Source organism: Ctenopharyngodon idella, chromosome 21 (assembly GCF_019924925.1).
Source record: "Ctenopharyngodon idella isolate HZGC_01 chromosome 21, HZGC01, whole genome shotgun sequence".
Taxonomy (NCBI): Eukaryota; Metazoa; Chordata; class Actinopteri; order Cypriniformes; family Xenocyprididae; genus Ctenopharyngodon; species Ctenopharyngodon idella.
The window spans coordinates 1,635,624-1,654,453 of NC_067240.1; the positions used below are offsets into that span (position 1 = coordinate 1,635,624).

At 38.0% G+C, this 18,830-nt stretch overlaps 3 protein-coding genes and 1 long non-coding RNA gene across 7 annotated transcripts in view; 1 reads left to right on the plus strand and 3 right to left on the minus strand.

The window, feature by feature from the left end:
• Window positions 1–3,197: 3,197 nt before the first annotated feature.
• On the minus strand, window positions 3,198–5,822 carry LOC127504280 (vitelline membrane outer layer protein 1-like). Its single transcript, XM_051878842.1, has 5 exons — window positions 5,530–5,822; window positions 4,863–4,984; window positions 4,548–4,661; window positions 3,867–4,051; window positions 3,198–3,795 (listed from the first exon to the last, which is right to left on the minus strand). Exons 1-4 carry the CDS (start codon window positions 5,734–5,736, stop codon window positions 3,868–3,870), a joined length of 627 nt encoding a protein of 208 aa, XP_051734802.1. The 5' UTR covers window positions 5,737–5,822; the 3' UTR covers window positions 3,198–3,795; window position 3,867.
• The window catches only part of LOC127504278 (vitelline membrane outer layer protein 1-like), a 28,883-nt gene continuing 13,250 nt past the window's right edge, over window positions 3,198–18,830 (minus strand). For 3 of the 4 annotated variants that reach the window (XM_051878839.1, XM_051878840.1, XM_051878838.1), the window contains one exon: window positions 18,459–18,769. The gene's annotated coding sequence lies outside the window, so the exon portion shown is untranslated. Of the gene's footprint in view, window positions 3,622–18,458; window positions 18,770–18,830 lie in introns of those variants that run through there. The other variant, XR_007927329.1, reaches the window with a different exon arrangement.
• Window positions 7,884–18,659, plus strand: LOC127504283 (uncharacterized). The gene is made up of 2 exons (XR_007927331.1): window positions 7,884–8,534; window positions 18,458–18,659. It is a non-coding gene; the product is annotated as an uncharacterized LOC127504283 (long non-coding RNA).
• On the minus strand, window positions 8,536–10,150 carry LOC127504279 (vitelline membrane outer layer protein 1-like). Its single transcript, XM_051878841.1, has 5 exons — window positions 9,615–10,150; window positions 9,321–9,451; window positions 9,098–9,211; window positions 8,762–8,946; window positions 8,536–8,690 (listed from the first exon to the last, which is right to left on the minus strand). Exons 1-4 carry the CDS (start codon window positions 9,816–9,818, stop codon window positions 8,763–8,765), a joined length of 633 nt encoding a protein of 210 aa, XP_051734801.1. The 5' UTR covers window positions 9,819–10,150; the 3' UTR covers window positions 8,536–8,690; window position 8,762.

The window sequence follows — 18,830 nt, forward strand, 5'->3', positions numbered from 1 at the left end:
TTGTAACACTGTAACAAGCTACTAGTAATAAAATAGATCAGTAATTATTGAACACTCTGTGTATGTTTTGCATTGAAATATGTTCATCAAAAACTATCCACTGCTGACACACTTTTCTTTTTACCAAAATGCTTTTAGTCTATTTACTAACAAGAAAAGATTACTTTGTGCACTCACAGTACATACTACTGACCTCAGCAGCCTTAAGACAGGAAATAAAACTATATGGGCCCTATCATACACCCGGCGCAATGCGTTGCCAGACGCAGCGCAAGTGTTGTTTTTTTTTTGTTGGTGTTGTTGTTTTTTTGCTAGTTTCAGCCCGACGCAGTTATCATTTTCACGTCCTGCTCCACATTGTTTAAATAGCAAATGCGTTTGCGCCCATCTGTTTGCCCATGGGCGTGCTGGTCTGAAAACGAGGTGTGTTGAAGGCGCATTGTTGGCGCGTTACTATTTTGAGGCAACTGAAATAGACCGCACCACTCACCAACTGAAACCTGGTCTAAAGTCAATAGCGCAATATTTATTTATTTTTTTTGTTATTTAAAGAGCACGTTAGTAATATGCACCTATATGCGGGTGCACAACACATGTACGCTCCGTTTATTTCACAGGGAAGCTCAGCACACAAACATGCCAAATATTAAAAATAAAAGGATTACAATGCAAAAGATTATTATTGTGTGCATAAAGACAAAAAAATGCTTTGGTGGAATCCGGCTTTTCCTGTAGATGGTCTGCTCGCGTGCTTTAACCTGGCGCACGAGCAGATCCGTTTCCTCACTAGAGAAGTGTTCAGTTTTCCCGTCCTTAAACCTTCAAAAGTGGATTCGGACACGCCCTAAGTGCACTTGCGCCGTGCGCATTAGACCATGTGGTTAGATCGTTAAAATAGGGCCCTATGAGTGAGAAGCACAGGGAAGTAAAATATATGGAAAGGTGGATAAAGAAAGTTAGTAACCCAATCTAACACAAGAAGGGCACTCTGCTGAAAAGTGTGGATTCCCATATAGTAAAATAACGTTTTTAGATATATTCACCCAAAATGTATTTTAATGTCCACTCACCCCAGCTGAAGAAAAAACACATTATTTTGGAAAATAATGAACTTTGGTGCTCAAATCAATTATTATTTTCAAGAAAGTCCTCATTTCATTTATTTATGAAGAAGCTGCTACTAACCCTTAACATAATAATTCTTAATGACCCCAAAGTAAACCTGCTGCAACTGATGAGTTTGAGTTTTACCTTCCTACTTTTGACTGAACTGAGGAATAGTCCTCAGTCCTTGATAAGCCTTTGGATGAATTGACACAGTGAAGACGAATCCCGTTGAGTGCAGTGTTATCATTCCAAAAACCATAGTAAATTTCATCCACCTTAAAAACAACAACAACAACCTTAAGAAAATACTCCATTTGAAAGAGAGATTTCCAAACCCGTAGTAATGCTCATGGCAGGTTCAGTCCACTGAGATATACCTTTAAAATACTAAGCCACATTATTGTAATAGATTCAATGCCCAATTTACCCTGAGACTAAACCCTGCGGCGTACGTTCCACTTGGACACATTTCCCTTGGACCCCATGGCCCCCACTCCATTCCATTCGACACAGTCAGCTCCGGTTCGTAATGTTTGTTGACGCTTCACTCAGGACGTCTTCCTATGGACTGAACACTTACATGCAGCCCAATAATGGCTAGCAGTAAAGAAATTAAGTGATGCATTGCTACAGCACTGGCCTGATGGATAAAAAATACTGATGAAATTAATTCTGTTTGGTTTCTACACCAAAAACTGACCCAGAGTCAGTAAAGCTGCTCAGTGGAACAACTGTTTCTACAAATCCAGAACAGAAATCCTTTCCAGTCTGTCCATAGAATCTGCCTGATTCTTTCAGAACTCCTTCAGAACACATTTGTATTTCCTGGTTCTAGCCAATCAGCAGCCAGGAGCACAGCACACGTTAATGACCCAACCACGCAAAAAATACAAACACTGATCTTACAAAATATCTGTATGTTTAACCGTGTCCTTGGAAAGTTTTTTTCTTAAATGCCCATGAAATGCTGAGCTGATTTTGTATTTTTAAGAGGGAAATATTGACTTTTTTTTAAATACACTGTATACAAGACAGAGAATATTAGACCAACCTTAAAGTACATGGCACTAACAACTTATATATATTTGCATGAATGACCTACAAGGCTCTAAATTAAATGACCTATAAGGCTCTAAATGGTTTAGCTCCTGTGTACTTAACCGATCTTTTATCGCCCTACAATCCTTCACGCTCTTTAAGATCACAAAACTCTGGACTTCTGGTTGTACCTAGGATAGCTAAGTCCTCTAAAGGAGGGAGAGCATTTTCACATTTGGCTCCTAAACTCTGGAATAGCCTTCCTGATAATGTTCGGGGCTCAGACTCGCTCACCCAGTTTAAATCTAGATTAAAGACACATCTCTTTAGCCAAGCATTCACATAATCCATCTCATATCAGATCAATTGCACATGACTATCTTTGCTTAATGTTATGAACAGCAGCTATGCTAATTATTCTCCATTTGCTTTTCCGCGTCCCGAGGTGACTAGAGAGTTTCAGTTTGGATCCAGCCTCTTAGATGACCAACACTTTTGAAGAGACAGTGCCAACTCCTGCCAGGACTTCAGATGATGCAACATCTGGATCAACACGCACATTCGCAAATTTCTATATATCCTAATTATAGTTAATATGTAATTCATTTTTCCAGGAGCTCTTTGCTTCTACCTTCAATTAAATTGCTAACAGTGATTGTAAATTAATTGCCTAAATTATTACATTATTAGCTAACTGCATTCTCCAAATTGTAATGTTGACATGCATTCTCTGTAAAGCTGCTTTGAAACGATATGTATTGTGAAAAGCGCTATACAAATAAATGTGAAATGAATTGAATTAAATTGAATTTGCATTTCCTGAAGTAAAATATTAACACTTGCAAGGAAGCAAAAGTGTTAAAGGAAAAGATTGGCTAAAACTAAATTCTATCATGTTAAAATTCAGTTTAATTCTAAAGCACATTAAAAACAGCAACAAGTCTGACCAAAGTGCTGTACAGTTCAAAGGCAAAAATAATACATAAAACAGACAATAAAGCATAAAAACATCGCAATGTCTTAAAAGCAAAAGAAATGAGATGTTTTAAGGCTCAATTTGAAAGCAGATTACATTTATTCATTTAGCAGATGCTTTTATCCAAAGCGACTTACAAATGTGCGATTCATCTTGAAGAGGCGAATAAACATGAGAAGTTCCAGTAATACAAAGTTTCAGTCATTGTTCAAGAATAGTACAAGTTAGAACAGGGAGAGATAAAGGAAAAGTGAAGAATATAGAATAATTTTTTATTCAGTAGGATACAGTTAAGTGCTTAATGAAGTTTTCAGCTGTTTCTTGAATATTTTCAGGGATTCAGAGTTCCAGATGGGGTTGGGAAGATCATTCCACCAGCAAGGAACAGTGAATGCAAAAAATGTCAGGAAAGTGATTTTGAGCCTCTCTGTGAAGGTACCACGAGGTGTCGCACTGTTAAGAAACAGCCATTCAGCCTGACTTTTCTCTATCCAGTCAACCTTAGATTAATTTAGCTAATTTTAACTTTGTTTTGTGATAATGACCGGCTGACTGTGAATTATCCCTTACAAAACTGTTGTATGACATGGTTCATGTTAGCTTATCATAGTATGATGATCAATTATTACAATCCATTTGGTCTTTTTGCTGTTCTTGTTGTCATCCTCCTACACCTGAAAGAAAAAACAGATTTAGTTGATCTGCAGTATGTGTCAGTCTGAGGTTTAGATTGCGATCACATCACCTTATTCACAGCAGAACATTCGCACGTCATTGAGAGCGGTGTCATCTCCGAAGAATCCCTGTGGCTCTTCTATCCGCGTCCTGATACCACACATCCCTCTTCCCTGACACAATGCGCTCCAGTCGCCCCATTCACCCCAGTCTGTGCCGTCACCCTGAAGCAAAGAACCTTGACTGCAGTTGAATCTGAAATAAATGTTACAGTATTATGTTCAAGTGCCCATATCCTTTTTCGAATATGACCTTGCATTAAATGTGGGATGGGAAAACTGGGCCCCTCACAAGCTCCCGTTTAAGATGCTTACTCAGAAATGCATTATCATGTGTGTTCGCCCCCAAAATTGGTTCGCAGCATTTAACCTGAAGGACGCGTACTGCCACGTCACTTCCAGAACATTTCTTAGGTTTGCTTTCGAGGGTCGAGTGAGACAGGAACAGCCCAAAGGGGAGGACCTTGTACTGGTCGCGGAGGCTGCCCTTGCCCCTTTAAGGGAAATGGGCATTTGCATTCTCAAATATCTTGATGACTGGCTCATTCTAGCTCACTCTCGAGATTTGTTGTGGTGCTCAGGCCTGCCTTGTGCCTCATATTCAGTGATATTGCTTAATTGAGCTGCTTGATGACGGAAAACTGAGACCCTAAATGGCAAATTCTAACCAGAATGTTCTGCCAAATACTCACCTGATGTTGTTTGCGGCCGTATTATCTTTAAATTCTCTGGAAGGCTGGACTCTCAGCTGGAAAGCTGTCAAGAATCCAGAAGGACACCATTTGATATCTGTCCACTTACCCCAGCTGGAGAAAAAACACAATTTATGGCTTTTCTGAAGGTTTATTGAAGACAATGAAGAACTTTAGTGATTAAATCAGGAACTGTTTTCAAGAAAATCCTCAGCTTATGAAGAAACTACTCTTTAATGTAAGAATTCTTAATAAACCCAGAGTAAACTTGCTGTAACTAGTTTTACTTCATTACATAGAGTCTGAGCCCATTACCTTCCTACGTCAGACTGAACGGAGGTGTCCTCATTTGACTCTGACGAGTCTTTGGTCTGACTGACACAGTAAAGACGAATCCCATTGAGTGCTGTGTTGTCCAAAAAACGACGTTCTTCCACCTAAAAACAAAACAAAAATCAGTAACAACATTAAGACAATCCTCTATTTGATGTCCATGGCAGATGGAGATTAACGAAGTTAACTAACATAAGTGACTAACAGCTCAACCGCTTCGTTCTTACTGCACTGCAAAAAAAACAATTTTCTTGTTTTTCTTGTAATCTTGTTTTCCAGTAAAAAATATCTAAACATTCTTAAATCAAGATACATTTACTATGAATTTTGTCAAAATGAAGTGCTTAAAACAAGAAAAAATATGCCAACTGTTTAATAAAACACAATAATAAAATAATAATAAAAATAGTTTTAGGGATGTTTAACTGGAAAACAATATAAAAGTACTGATTATTTAAATTTACGTAAGATTTACTATTAAAAAACTACTGCAGTGAACCCTGTAGTTAGCATAATTTGATAAGTCATTTTGCTTCTCCAGTAAATGTTATCTTGACTTAAGAATGTTTGGATATTTGTACTGGAAAACAAGACAAAAATACAAAGTTAGAAAATCAAAACCACTTCCATGAGTCAATATTCAACTTACCATCAGACTAAACCCTGCGGCGTACGTTCTAGTTGGACAAAATTCCCTTTGACCCCACGACCCCCACTCCATTCCATTCGACACAGTCAGCAATGAAACGAAATGTCTTTCGATGCTTCGCTCAGAACGTCTTCCTGTGGACTGAACGCTCACATGCAGCCCAATAATGGCTAGCAGTGAAAAAGCAAAAGAAATGAAGTGATGCATTGCTACAGCAGTGACCTGATGGATAAAAATAATGATTAAAATAATTCTGTTTGGCTTCTAAACCAAAAACTGAACTTCTGAGCCATCTGTGGTTGGTCAGTAGAACCTGCCTGCTTCTTTATTGAGCCAATCAGAACAATACATTTATATGGTTTATCAATATGTTCAGCCAATCAGCAGCCATGAACACTGAGCACACATCAATTCCTGTAAATGAACACACAAAAATACATCTGTTTGTTTAACCAATAGTGTCCTTGGAAAGTGTTTACTGAGCTGATTTTGTAATTTTAAAAAGTTCAGAAATAGTAAGCACGTACTACAACACAGAGAATATTAGACCGACCTTAAAAAATGCCACTAATATCTTTACTTATATTTGCATTTCCTTTAGTATATCCAAAGTCTTATGATAATTTGCATGAACAATTGAATGCAAACATACTCAGCAAAAGAATCAGTGTTTATCCATATTGTTCCAGTCGGTGATCAAGGCAATAATGCAAAACTAAATGATTGTGCAAGTCACGTAAACACACTTTAGACAAACACTGAGCTGGTCGAATTGTTAGTAAAATCATGTGCCCTTTAAAACAGCTTTGCTTGATGGTTTATTTACACTTTTTTATCTTTCATTTCATGAAGCAGAAATAACACATTTAAACAAATATGATTCATGAAGTGTCTCTGTGTGTGTAGGATAATAACAGTTTTTGATTTCTGATTCATAACTGCTTCTTGATTCTGGCAGCATTTGTGATATTAGCTGCAGGTGAGTACAGTCTGTCCCATCATCCTCTGCTCTGGCCTTCCTCTCATTCATGTCTTCCACGAGTGTTTTCAGTCTGTCCAGGTGATGAAGAGCTCTGAGAAAACAGATAAAAGAAGAACATTTTTCCAGGAGCTCTTTGCTTCTACCTTCAATTAAATTGCTAACAGTGATTGTATGTTAATCACCTAAATTATTACATTATTAGCTAACTGCAGTCTCCAAATTGTAATGTTGACATGCATTCTCTGTAAAGCTGCTTTGAAACGATATGTATCGTGAAAAGCGCTATACAAATAAATGTGAAATGAAAATGAAAAGAACAGTGAACAGCAAATGATGACTCTCCTGACTCGCCACTTCCCATGTCAGATTCTTGTTTCCTCCTGAGGAACCTTAAAAAAAATACAATCATAAAACATAAAATTAAAAAAGAGGCTGATAAAGAATAATGCAGAAAAATTCTTAAGTTGCATATATTTAAACATGCCATGTCGTGATTGGCTGGTCACATGACATACACCAACACATCAACAACACCAAACACCAGCTTTGTGTGATGAACAGACTCAAATTGATTGCATGTTGTAGTTTCAGTTTACTTTTAAGGTGCTTTTTCATCCTTTTTTGAGCGTAGTAATATAAAAACTTTTATTATGTGTAAAAGAGCAGCGTGAACATTCTGCATAACGTCTAATTTTGTGTTTCACAGAAGCTTGCAGTTTCATCACTGTACAAATTTTGTAACTTGCTTTATAGCACTTCAATATTATCACCCATTTATGAATAAATTGCTTGTGTTTGTACATCATTTTGTTTATTTTCTGCTAAATTAATAGATATAAATTAGTAATTTTATACCGTGTCTGCAATGGAAGTGAGTGGAACGTCACAATGTGACAAAACTAAATCATTCCCACGTTGTAAAAAATAAACTGATGAGAAAAACAATTACAAATTCACAGCAACATGATGCTATTCATATTTTATTTTGTCAGTTTGAATTTGTTCATTCGCTAAATGCAAAATGCCACATTCAGATGGAGGACAACTGAGGGACTCAAACACAACTAATAAAAAAGGTTCAAACATTCACTGATGCTCCAGAAGGAAACACGATGCATTAAGAGTCGGGGGGATGAAGACAGGATGAAGAAGTCCAAATGTTTCTTATTTTGTTGAAATATCTTTTTTTCATTTAGTACTACCCTTCGGAAGCAACAGAAGATACTTGCATGTCTCCCGGAAGACAAATTAAATACAATTTACCTTGATCTTCAAATTCAAAAGTTTTCACCCCCTGACTCTTAATGCATCCTGTTTCCTTCTGGAGCATCAGTGAATGTTTGAACCTTTTTTAATAGTTGTGTTTGAGTCCCTCAGTTGTCCTCAGTGTGAAAAGATGGATCTCAAAATCATTCAGTCACTGCTGGAAAGGGTTCAAATATGCAAAAAAATCCTTGAAATCTGAAGAATCTGCAGGACCTGGAGGATTTTTCTGAAGAACAGAGCTCAGTTTAACTGCTCAGAGCAAACAAGAGACTCATGAACAACCATCACACAACAAAAAAACAGTCGTGGATCATCCAGGTAACCACACACAGTGTTAAGAATCAATGGTTCACAAACTTTTGAGCGGAGTTATTTTAATAAATTCAGCTATTTTTTTGTCTTGTGGATTATATGTAAACATTACTCAGGACTGTACTAAATAAAAAAAAAACATGCATTTTGTATGATCTCTTTTATTTTGTTAAAATTTTTCACATTTTCACAGATTCTGCAACTTTCGCATGGCACTGTAATTATGTTCTCAGAAAGGTTAGAAAATTTCAATAGGTAACAAAGTTTTCAATATTACACTTTAATTGAATGTTCCTGTAGAGTATGCTGGTCATTCCCAGGGAATGCATGAACAGATAAGACAATTACTTTGAATGCAATACACGTCTCTTTAGATCTGCCACATGCACTTATGTAATAAATGATCTGATGTGAAATGTTACTCAAAAGAATGTGAAACTACAAGGTTCTGTTTAGAAAGTCTTTAATGCTGATATATTTGACACCCGTTTTGACTGACAGCAGAAGTTCAGGAGTCTTTAGAAGAATGACTTATCATAGTATGATGATCAGTTATAACAATCCATTTGATCTTGCTGTTCTTGTTGTCATCCTCCTACAACTGAAAGAAAAAACTGATTTAGTTGATCTGCAGTATGTGTCAGTCTGAGGTTTAGATTGCGATCACATCACCTTATTCACAGCAGTACATTTGCACGTCATTGAGAGCGGTGTCATCTCCGAAGAATCCCTGTGGCTCTAGAATCCGTGTCTTGATGCCGCAGATTCCTTTTCCTTTACATTTTGGACTCCAGTCGCCCCAATCCCCCCATGCTGTGCCGTCACCCTGCAGCAAAAAACCATCACTGCAGCTGAACCTGGAGAAAATTTAAATGTGACAATATTATGATAAAATATGTAATTGTACTGTTGGATTAAATGTCAGTCACATGATCACATGATGAAGGAAATACCGAGTCCTTAAATGGCAAAATAAAACCAAGATGACTTACAGCACCACATACTCACCTGATGTTGTTTGCAGCCGTATCATCACCAGCTCCTTGGGCAGATTCAACTCTCAGCTGGAAAGCTTTTAAGAATCCAGAAGGACACCACTTGATATCTGTCCACTCACCCCAGCTGAAGAAAAGACAAAGAGGTTTCTTGATCAAATTAAAAGAAAAAAAGAAATTCACATATCTAGCTTAAACACTTAATGTAAGAATTCATAATAATCCAAGCCCATTACTGTCCTACGTCGGACTCAATTGAGGCATAGCGCCCATATGAGCCTGATGATTTTCTGGATGGATTGACACAGTGAAGACGAATCCCATTGAGCGATGAATCATCATGAAAAGCATGGGAAGCTTCTTCCACCTTAAAACAACAATATTTGAGACAATTTTCCATTTGAAAGAGAGTTAACTCTAACCCAACCCATAGTAACATTTATCGTCATGCTCTTTAGTATTACATAGAAACTTTAAAAATCTTAAGCACTAAGCCACACCCATATTACTGATGTCAATGCCCAACTTACCTTCAAACTAAACCCTGCAGCGTACATTCCACTTGGACACATGCTCTTATGCCCCCACGATCCCCATTTCATTCCATTCGACACAGTCAGCAATGATGGATAATCTGCGTTTAAGCTCCAGTCAGAGGGTCTTCTTGTGGACTGAACGCTCACATGCAGCCCAATAATGGCTAGCAGTAAAAACATGGAAAAGAAGTGACGCATTGCTACAGCAGTGACCTGACTGATAAAAAAAATACTGATTGTTAGATTAATTTTCAGGTAGACTCAAAGCTATCAATCGTCAGTTGATCAAGCAGACACAGAGACGGCGTAGTACCATAACTTTCTCAAGTTAAGGAAGAAGCCTCATATTTATACATAAGATTTAGCAAAATCATCCACGATGTCCAGGCCGTCCAATTGTAGTACTCAAAGATCAACCCCTACCATTTATGGCATATTAAGAAATATAATAACAAGTAAGAGAGGTCAGATATTCAAATGTATCTGTGTCTTGAGTTCCTGTTTGTGTGAGTGTCTAAAGCCTAGTTCTTGTTCTGTTTAGGTGTGTCCAGATGTGTGCAGATAACATAACGAAAAGAAGTTACACAAGGGCAGTCTTACACAAGAACAGTCAAAAGTGGAGCCTAAGAAATAAGAAAATATTAACAATATTCACTTTAAATGAATTCTGTTTGGTTTCTCGACTAAAACGGGGTCAATAAAACTTTTCTGATTTATTTTTGAGCCGATCAGAACATCTTCAGACTACATTTTATGTGCACATACTTTTGGTGTGAGCACAAAAAATGCAGGAATGAGTGAAATTATGCACAATAATTGCAATCCCATGCCGAAATTCAAGTTCTGTAACACCAACAATACTCATCCGGAGCAAATGAAACGAGGCGGTTTGTGTGTCGGAGAGATGAAAGATCGAGAAAGAACGACTGGTATTGTGTGTCTATTCTGCGGAAAATGAGTATTGGTAACGTTTCAGATATTACAGTGTCAATATGTATCGAAAAACTTGACAACACTTATTTTATTATTTCAGATGATTTTAAAAAACTACATTCGAAAAATGTATATATTATATATGATTCAACCCGCCAGAGTGTCCAGTAGGAGTGATTGTGTTACACGCCACTGCTGAAATATACAAACAAGGACAAACTTACAGATAACCAATGAAAAAGTCAGATGGTATGGCATCCACCAATCACATAACATGTCAAGTAAGTGATGACTTATCAGGCCAGTAGCCTCTGATCTTATGGTGAATTTGTAATCCTGAAATTTCTGTCATTAATTACTCACCCTCATGTCGTTCCACACCCGTAAGACCTTCGTTTATCTTCGGAACACAAATTAAGATATTTTTGATAAAATCCGATGGCTCGGTGAGGCCTGCATTGACAGCAAGATAATTTACACTTTCAATGTCCAGAAAGCTACTAAAGATGTATTTAAAACAGTTCATGCAACTACGGTGGTTCAACCTTAATGTTATGAAGCAATGAGAATACTTTTTGTGCACCAAAAAAACAAAATAACGACTTTATTCAACAATATCTAGGGATGGGTGATTTCAAAACACTGCTTCATGAAGCTTCGAAGGTTTATGAATCTTTTGTTTCGAATCAGTGGTTCGGAGCATGTTTTAAACTGCCAAAGTCATGTGATTTCAGGCTTCGTTACGTCATAAAAATTTCAATGGTTCACCACTGGGGTGCGTGACTTTGGCAGTTTGATACACGCTCCAAACTGTTGATAGGTTACATGTATGTTGTTGTACCGATAGAGATTGTTCCTGTAAGAGACTTCTTTGGGGAACAGGCTCTAACTAGTTTGTCCTTAATATTTCCAGCTATTTTGTAAGCAAGAAGCGGACGATCTTTAAACGCATCTTTTAGAGACGGATCATCCTGTGGAATATGCCAAAATTTTCTCACCACATTTATATTAAAAGTTTTTGGTGCATGTGTAGTACAGTATACAAGTCCTGACCTTGATGATGTTGGAATGCAGACAATCTTCACAACTTCTAATTTCTACCGAGAGCCACTTTTCCTTATAATTTCTCTCTTAAAATTTTGACATCAGTAAACGGCAATTATGCATCATCTGTAAAGAAAAAAATAAAAGAAAATACAATTCATGATTGACCTAAAAATATTTACAAGAACCTAAATATTTACCTGCATTCTTAAACATATCTGCTTAATTCTCTGAGGCACCAGTCAACACAAGGACACTAAAACAGAAAGCAAATACAAACAGGCATTTTCTTACAGGTTTACTACATTTATATTTTTACATTTAGTCATTTAGCAGACGCTTTTCTCCAAAGCGACTTACAAATGAGAATAGTAGAAGCAATCAAATCAACATGAGTATAACAGTATGTAAGTGCCGTGTCAAGTCAGTTTCATCAGTAAAGTGCTCGTAGCTAGGTTGGGTTTTTTTTTTTTTTTTTTTTAAATATATACGCAAATATATGGAGAAAGAATAGAAAATCGATAAAAGAAAAGTACAATATAAAAAAAAAAAAAAAAGTGCTATATTACTGGGTCAAGTGTTGACGAAAAAGATATGTGTTTAGCAGTTTTTTGAAAATGGCTAAAGACTCAGCTGCTCAGATAGAGCGTGGTAGGTCATTCCACCAACCAGGAACAGACCCGGAGAAGGTCCGTGAGAGTGATTTTGTGTCTCTTTGGGATAGCAGAACCCCAGGCCGTTCACTTGCAGAACGCAAGCTTCTGGAGGGCGCATAAGTCTGAAGTAGTGGGTTTAGGTATAGTGGTGCAGAGCCAGTGGATGTTCTGTAGGCAAACATTAGAGCCTTGAATTGGATGTGGCAGCCAATGCAAACTGATGAAGAGAGGTGTGACATGCGCTCTCTTCGGTTCGTTAAAGACCAGTCTTGCTGCAGCATTCTGGATCAGTTGTAGAGGCTTGAAAGTGCATGCTGGAAGGCCTGCCGAGAGAGCATTACAATAGTCCAGTCTGGATAGAACAAGAGCTTGGACGAGAATTTGTGTAGAAAGCTCCGATAGGAAGGGTCTAATCTTCCTAATGTTGTACAGAGCAAATCTGCAGGACCGGGGCGTTGTAGTGATGTGATCTGTGAAGCTTAAACGATCATCCATCACCACTCCGAGGTTCCTGGCCGTCCTGGAAGGAGTTATGGTTGACGACCCAAGTTGAATGGAAAGGTCATTATGAAGTGTTGGTTTGGCACCGACCACAAGCAGTTCCGTTTTTGCAAGGTTGAGTTGAAGGTGGTGGTCCTTCATCCAGGCAGAAATGGCTGTCAGACAGGATGTGATGCGACCAGCAACTGTCGGATCATCTGGTTTGAATGAGAGGTAGAGTTGTGTGTCATCAGCATAACAGTGATAGGAAAAACCATGTTCCTGAATGACAGAGCCTAGTGATGACATGTAGATGGAGAAGAGAAGTGGTCCAAGCACAGAGCCCTGAGGTACCCCAGTAGCAAGATGATGCGACTTGGACACCTCACCTCTCCAAGATACCCTGAAGGACCTACCTGAGAGGTAAGACTCGAACCACTGGAGTGCAGTTCCTGAGATGCCCTTCGACCTGAGGGTTGACAGGAGGATCTGGTGGATAACTGTGTCAAAAGCAGCAGACAGATCCAGTAAGATGAGTACCGATGATTGTGAAGTTGCTCGTGCCAGTCTCAGGGCTTCAGTAACTGAGAGCAGGGCAGTCTCAGTTGAGTGACCACTCTTGAAGCCAGACTGGTTGTTCTCAAGGAGATTGTTCTGTGTGAGATAAGTAGACAGTTGGTTGAACACAACTCTCTCAAGTGTCTTCGCAATGAATGGAAGAAGGGATACCGGTCTATAGTTTTCTAAAAGTGCTGGATTCAGAGTGGGTTTTTTAAGCAGCGGTGTAATCCTAGCCTGCTTAAAAGCTGTGGGAAACGTACCAGTGTGAAGAGAAGAATAGATAATGTGAGTGTGTGCAGGTACAATTGAGGAGGAGATGGCCTGAAGAAGATGAGTGGGGATAGGGTCAATCGGACAGGTAGTAGGGCGATTGGAAAGGATGAGTTTGGAGACATCTGCTTCAGAGAGCAAAGAGAAGGAGGGGAGAATTTGTGTGTTTTCCAGTAAGATATTATTGTCAGTGTGTGGTGTGGAGAATTGGCCGCTGATGGTTGTTATTTTATGTGTGAATAATGTGGCAAAGTCATCAGCTGTAAGAGCTGATGTGGGAGGGAGGGGAGGAGGGCAAAGAAGAGAAGAGAAAGTTTTGAAAAGTGTGCGGGAATCAGTAGAATTGTTAATTTTATTGTGATAGTACATGGTTTTAGCATTGGAGACATTTGTAGAGAAAGAAGAAAGGAGTGACTGATTGAAGCTAAGATCAGAAGGGTCTTTAGATTTGCGCCACTTCCTCTCTGCAGCCCTGAGTCTAGACCGATGTTCACGGAAAACATTGGATAGCCAGGGGGCAGAGGGGGTGGCGCGGGCTGGTCTGGATGAGAGGGGGCAGAAGACATCTAAGCAAGATGTTAGCGTTGTGCAAAGAGTGTCAGTGGCATTGTTAGTGTCCAGAGATAAGAACTGATTAGGGGGAGGAAGTGAGGATGAGACCAAAGAGGATAGGTCGGAGGGTGAGAGCGAGCGTTTACTTGCATTTACATTTCCTTAACTAAATTACAGTGATTGCAAAGAAGCCATTGTTAAAGGAAAAGATCAGATAAAAATCATTCACTCACCCTCATGTCATTCCAAACCTGTATTACTTTTTCTTCCCAGTCATAAATGTGTTTTCATACTTGCCCATAACCTGATTTCTGAAGTCATAGGGTTGGGAAGATATAAATACTCACTCAGTTAGCAAAAGAATCAGCGTTTATCCATATAAGTGATCAAGACAATAATGCAAAACTAAATGACTGTGCAAGTCACGTAAACACACTTTAGACCAACACTGAACTGCATAACTGCATAACTGCTTCTCGATTCTGGCACCGTTTGTGATATTAGCTGCAGGTGTGTGTGTACAGTCTGTCCCATCATCCTCTGCTCTGGCCTTTTTCTTGTTCATGTCTTCCACGAGTGTTTTCAGTCTGTCCAGGTGATGAAGAGCTCTGAGAAAACAGATAAAAGAAGAACAATCAACACCAAATGATGAGAGCCAATGCTGCTTCACTGAGATCACATGACCTCTGTCAGTTTCTTCTCTTTCCTCCTGGGGAACCTTAAAAAATATAATCACAAAACATAAAATTAAAAAAGTAAGAGGCTGTGAAGGAATAATGCAGGAAAATTCTAATATTGCATATATTTAAACTGGCTGGTCACATGACATACGAGAACCAATGGTCTTTTTCATCAACAACACCAAACATCAGCTTTGTGTGATGAACAGACTCAAATTGATTGCATGTTGTAGTTTCAGTTTACTTTTATGGTGCTCTTTTGTCCTTTTATGAGCAAAGCGATTTAAAGACTTTTATTATTTGTAAAAGTGCACCATGAACATTCTGCATAACATCTCATTTTGTGTTTCACAGAAGAAAAAATAAATCAGAAATTAAAACAATTTGAGGTTCTACTGCTTGCAGTTTCATCTCTGCACAAATTTTGTAACTCGCATTGGAGCACTTCAATATTATCGCCAATTTATGAATAAATTGCTTGTGTTTGTACATCATTTTGTTTATTGACTGCTAAATTAATAGATATAAATTAGTCGTTTTATACCGTGTCTGCAATGGAAGTGAGTGGAACATCACAATGTGACAAAACTAAATCATTCCCACATTGTAAAAAATGAAATGATGAGAAAAACATTTACAAATTCACAGCAACATGATGCTATTCAGATTTTGTTTTGTCTGTTTGAATTTTTTAATTTGCTAAATGCAAAATGCCCCATTCAGCAGATAAGTTTGTCAAGGTAACTACAGATTCTTGTCCAGTTTGTAACAATAAACTGACACAATAAATGTTTTGGTAGTCATATATATATCAAGTATAGTTTTATAGGACACTTAATATGTGAAGTGAACTATACTGCTATCTATGTTCCTGAAGGCGCAATCACCTTACAAAGCAAATATATCTGTGGAAATAATCAAGCTTTTGAGGTTATTCGTGGTCTGTTGTAGTAATTTGTTAATGCTTTTACACTTTTAAATGTCCTTTTAATGTTCAATGGTTGAAGTACGAGTGGAAAAATGTCATCTCATTAAACCCAGTTTTTATTATTTAGTTCATAGAGCGAACCTTTCACTGATTGTTTACCTTTTAAAGTGCCCCTATTAAGGCATTTGAAAGGTTCCTATTTTTGTTTTGGGAGTCCCCAACAACAGGTTTACAAGCATGCAAGGTCAAAAAACACTTTCATTGTCTTATAATATGCATTTATTTTTACCTTATTTGCTCAACGACTCCCAAACGATTCGCTCAACGATTCATTTTTCCTAACCGTGACGCTAATCTGCGGTGATTGGTCAGATGACTTCTGCTGGTTAACACATACAGTATACAGTGCTTGCATCACTTACATTGTATTATAATAATAATGGTGCTCCGCTCTGTTCTAAACATAAAGACTCGGAGAGGAAATAAGTTGTTTTGTGTTTATGTTAGCGAACCTAGCCCACAGCTCGGTGGTAAACACAGAAACAGTCATGGTATATGCGTTAGCCCAACGCAGAAATGTATTGATAAAGCACTGCAGTTGTACACCAACGTATTGCTCTATTCTTTATCATAACTCCAAGTAATAACAACGAAAAACATTTGACACATTTCTAGACAATTGCGAGCGAACACATATTGCTGTTAGCTGGTTAGCCGGAGACCAAACTTACAAGCTGCGTGGAGCGTACACAACACACACAACTAAATACGTATTGTGCATGCTACAGAGAACATAACAGCAACAATTATTAATCATAATTGCAGGTTGTAATTCAGAGGAGGAAGAAGCCAAATAACCTGGGCACTGACCCATCCTTCAATAACAACCGGCTTGCGAATCCCTCATTGAACACATTTAGGTTGAAGAAGCAGTCATCAGTAAAATGACGGGAACACAGCACAAGGTTCGGGCTATACTGCTTTGGTGTTGTTGTAAAAATGAACTTTAACCACTGATTCTTCATGTATTGGCAGTGTTTGAGGGGTTTCCTCAAAGTTTTCCCTCGTGTCTGTGTGCGCAATAAGTGGGCGGGCAATATGCTAATGTTTCGTTTTGACGTCACAACGAAACGGCTTGGGATTCGTTTTTACAAACAACTCGTTTAATTGACTCAGAGTCGACTCTTACTTTTGAGAGACAATAACTTTACTGTGCACTTTCAGATTTAAAACATTGCAGGATGTTTTCATTCACTTAGAGCTATGTTACACTACATGAAAGGTCATTTTTAAAAATCCATAATAGAGGCACTTTAATGGAAGTTACTCCCATAATTCATGCAAAGCGTCATGAAGCGTAGAAAACAGTTGGATATCGTATCAAAGTCCTTGATGTGGTCCTCGAGTGAGTGAGTTTCTTGGCAAAGGTGGACTAGGGTGGATCCATAAAGGTGTCACAAACTGCTCGGAGAATGTTGAGGATCCACATGCGGGATTATTAGGGCAATTCAGAATTATAATCCCCCACTTTAGGGAGCGTATTCCAGACACTCCTCAAAGAGTCACAGAAATCCAGGAGGGAGGTTGAGCAGGTGCGGGACGGAGCTGAAGACCACCAAGACATTGCTGAGGAACAACTATGCTATGTCTTTAACAATGAACAATCATAATGACAAAAATAAATAAGTAAATATCATGGGTTTACATCATAATATGAGATTATATACACAGAAAAAAACACAATGACAAGATTAAATATCATTGAATAATTCATCATAATGCATCAAAAATATATATTTATTTATATTTTATTTTTTGTGTTATTTATAAGCCTGAGAGATTAGCTGAGAGTTAAATTCAACAAGAAAAAGAGGAAAACATTAAGGAGATTTAAGCCACTTTTGCTTGTGGATGAAAATTTTTGCATATAAAATAAAGAAATTAACAACATATTCAAGAGATCATGATTTTGGGTTTTTGTAATAAAAAATAATGTCTTTAAGGATAAAACTGGGGGTCACATTAGTAGGGTTAAAAATGTAAGAACTTAAATTAACCCCAAATCTATTGGTTATACTACAATCACAAAATAAATGGGCAGCTGTTTGTTCAACAAGACCTCGAAATGAGCGAGTTTAATCAATATCAAGATATTTAAAGATAGATGAATTAAACCTGTCACTCATGTCGTTTAAGTTGTTGCGCTTGTGATAACGTCGTAGGTCACATGATAACGTCAACATGGCGGATGATGTCCGGATCAGATTCATACTCAACGAGATCAGCTACCTACTCTTTTAGTGCTCGTTAAATAAGTACTTATTGAAATTAAGTACCTATTCATTGAGTAGGTGGTTTCGAACACAGCCAGTGAGTGAAAACGAGATTATGAGCCACACAGCTGAAAGTATTTAAGCTTAATGAGTCCAGGCAATGGGTTATGGGAAATGCAGTTCATGATCAGGTAAAAAAGGAGAGGGGAGGAGTGCCTGGTGGAGATCATGGGCACTACAGCTGGTGGTTGTAACAAAGTTTAGGGTAACAGGGTTGTCAATATTACACTTTAATTTAATGTAGTGTTCCTGTAGAGTATGCTGGTCATTCCCAGGAAATGCATGAATGGAAAATACAAGTACTTTGAATGCAATACACGTCTCTTTAGATCTGCCACATGCACTTATGTAATAAATGATCTGATGTGAAATGTTACTCAAAAGAATGTGAAACTACAAGGTTCTGTTTAGAAAGTCTTTAATGCTGATATATTTGGCACCCGTTTTGACTGACAGCAGAAGTTCAAGAATCTTTAGAAGACTCACTAATATACTAGAATAAAATAATATCAACTCCGATAATAGGGTGGGATGATGTCCAGTCAACCTTAGATTCATTTAGGCTCTGTTTTGTGATAATGACCGGCTGACTGTAAATTATCCCTTACAAAACTGTTGTATGACATGGTTCATGTTAGCTGATTATAGAATGATGATCAATTATGACAATCCATTTGGTCTTCTTGCTGTTCTTGTTGTCATCCTCCTACACCTGAAAGAAAAAACAGATTTAGTTGATCTGCAGTATGTGTCAGTCTGAGGTTTAGATTGCG

Bases quoted from the DNA above. Each gene is read 5' to 3' on its own strand.
- LOC127504280 (XM_051878842.1), bottom strand. From the start codon at position 5,736: ATGCATCACTTCATTTCTTTTGCTTTTTCACTGCTAGCCATTATTGGG. The intron at 4,985-5,529 runs GTAAGTTGAATA...TTTTGTTTTTAG, and splicing joins CCGCAGGGTTTAGTCTGATG to GTGGAAGAACGTCGTTTTTT. The intron at 4,662-4,862 runs GTAATGGGCTCA...TTTTTTCTCCAG, and splicing joins GTTCAGTCTGACGTAGGAAG to CTGGGGTAAGTGGACAGATA.
- LOC127504279 (XM_051878841.1), bottom strand. From the start codon at position 9,818: ATGCGTCACTTCTTTTCCATGTTTTTACTGCTAGCCATTATTGGGCTG. The intron at 9,452-9,614 runs GTAAGTTGGGCA...TGTTGTTTTAAG, and splicing joins CTGCAGGGTTTAGTTTGAAG to GTGGAAGAAGCTTCCCATGC. The intron at 9,212-9,320 runs GTAATGGGCTTG...TCTTTTCTTCAG, and splicing joins ATTGAGTCCGACGTAGGACA to CTGGGGTGAGTGGACAGATA.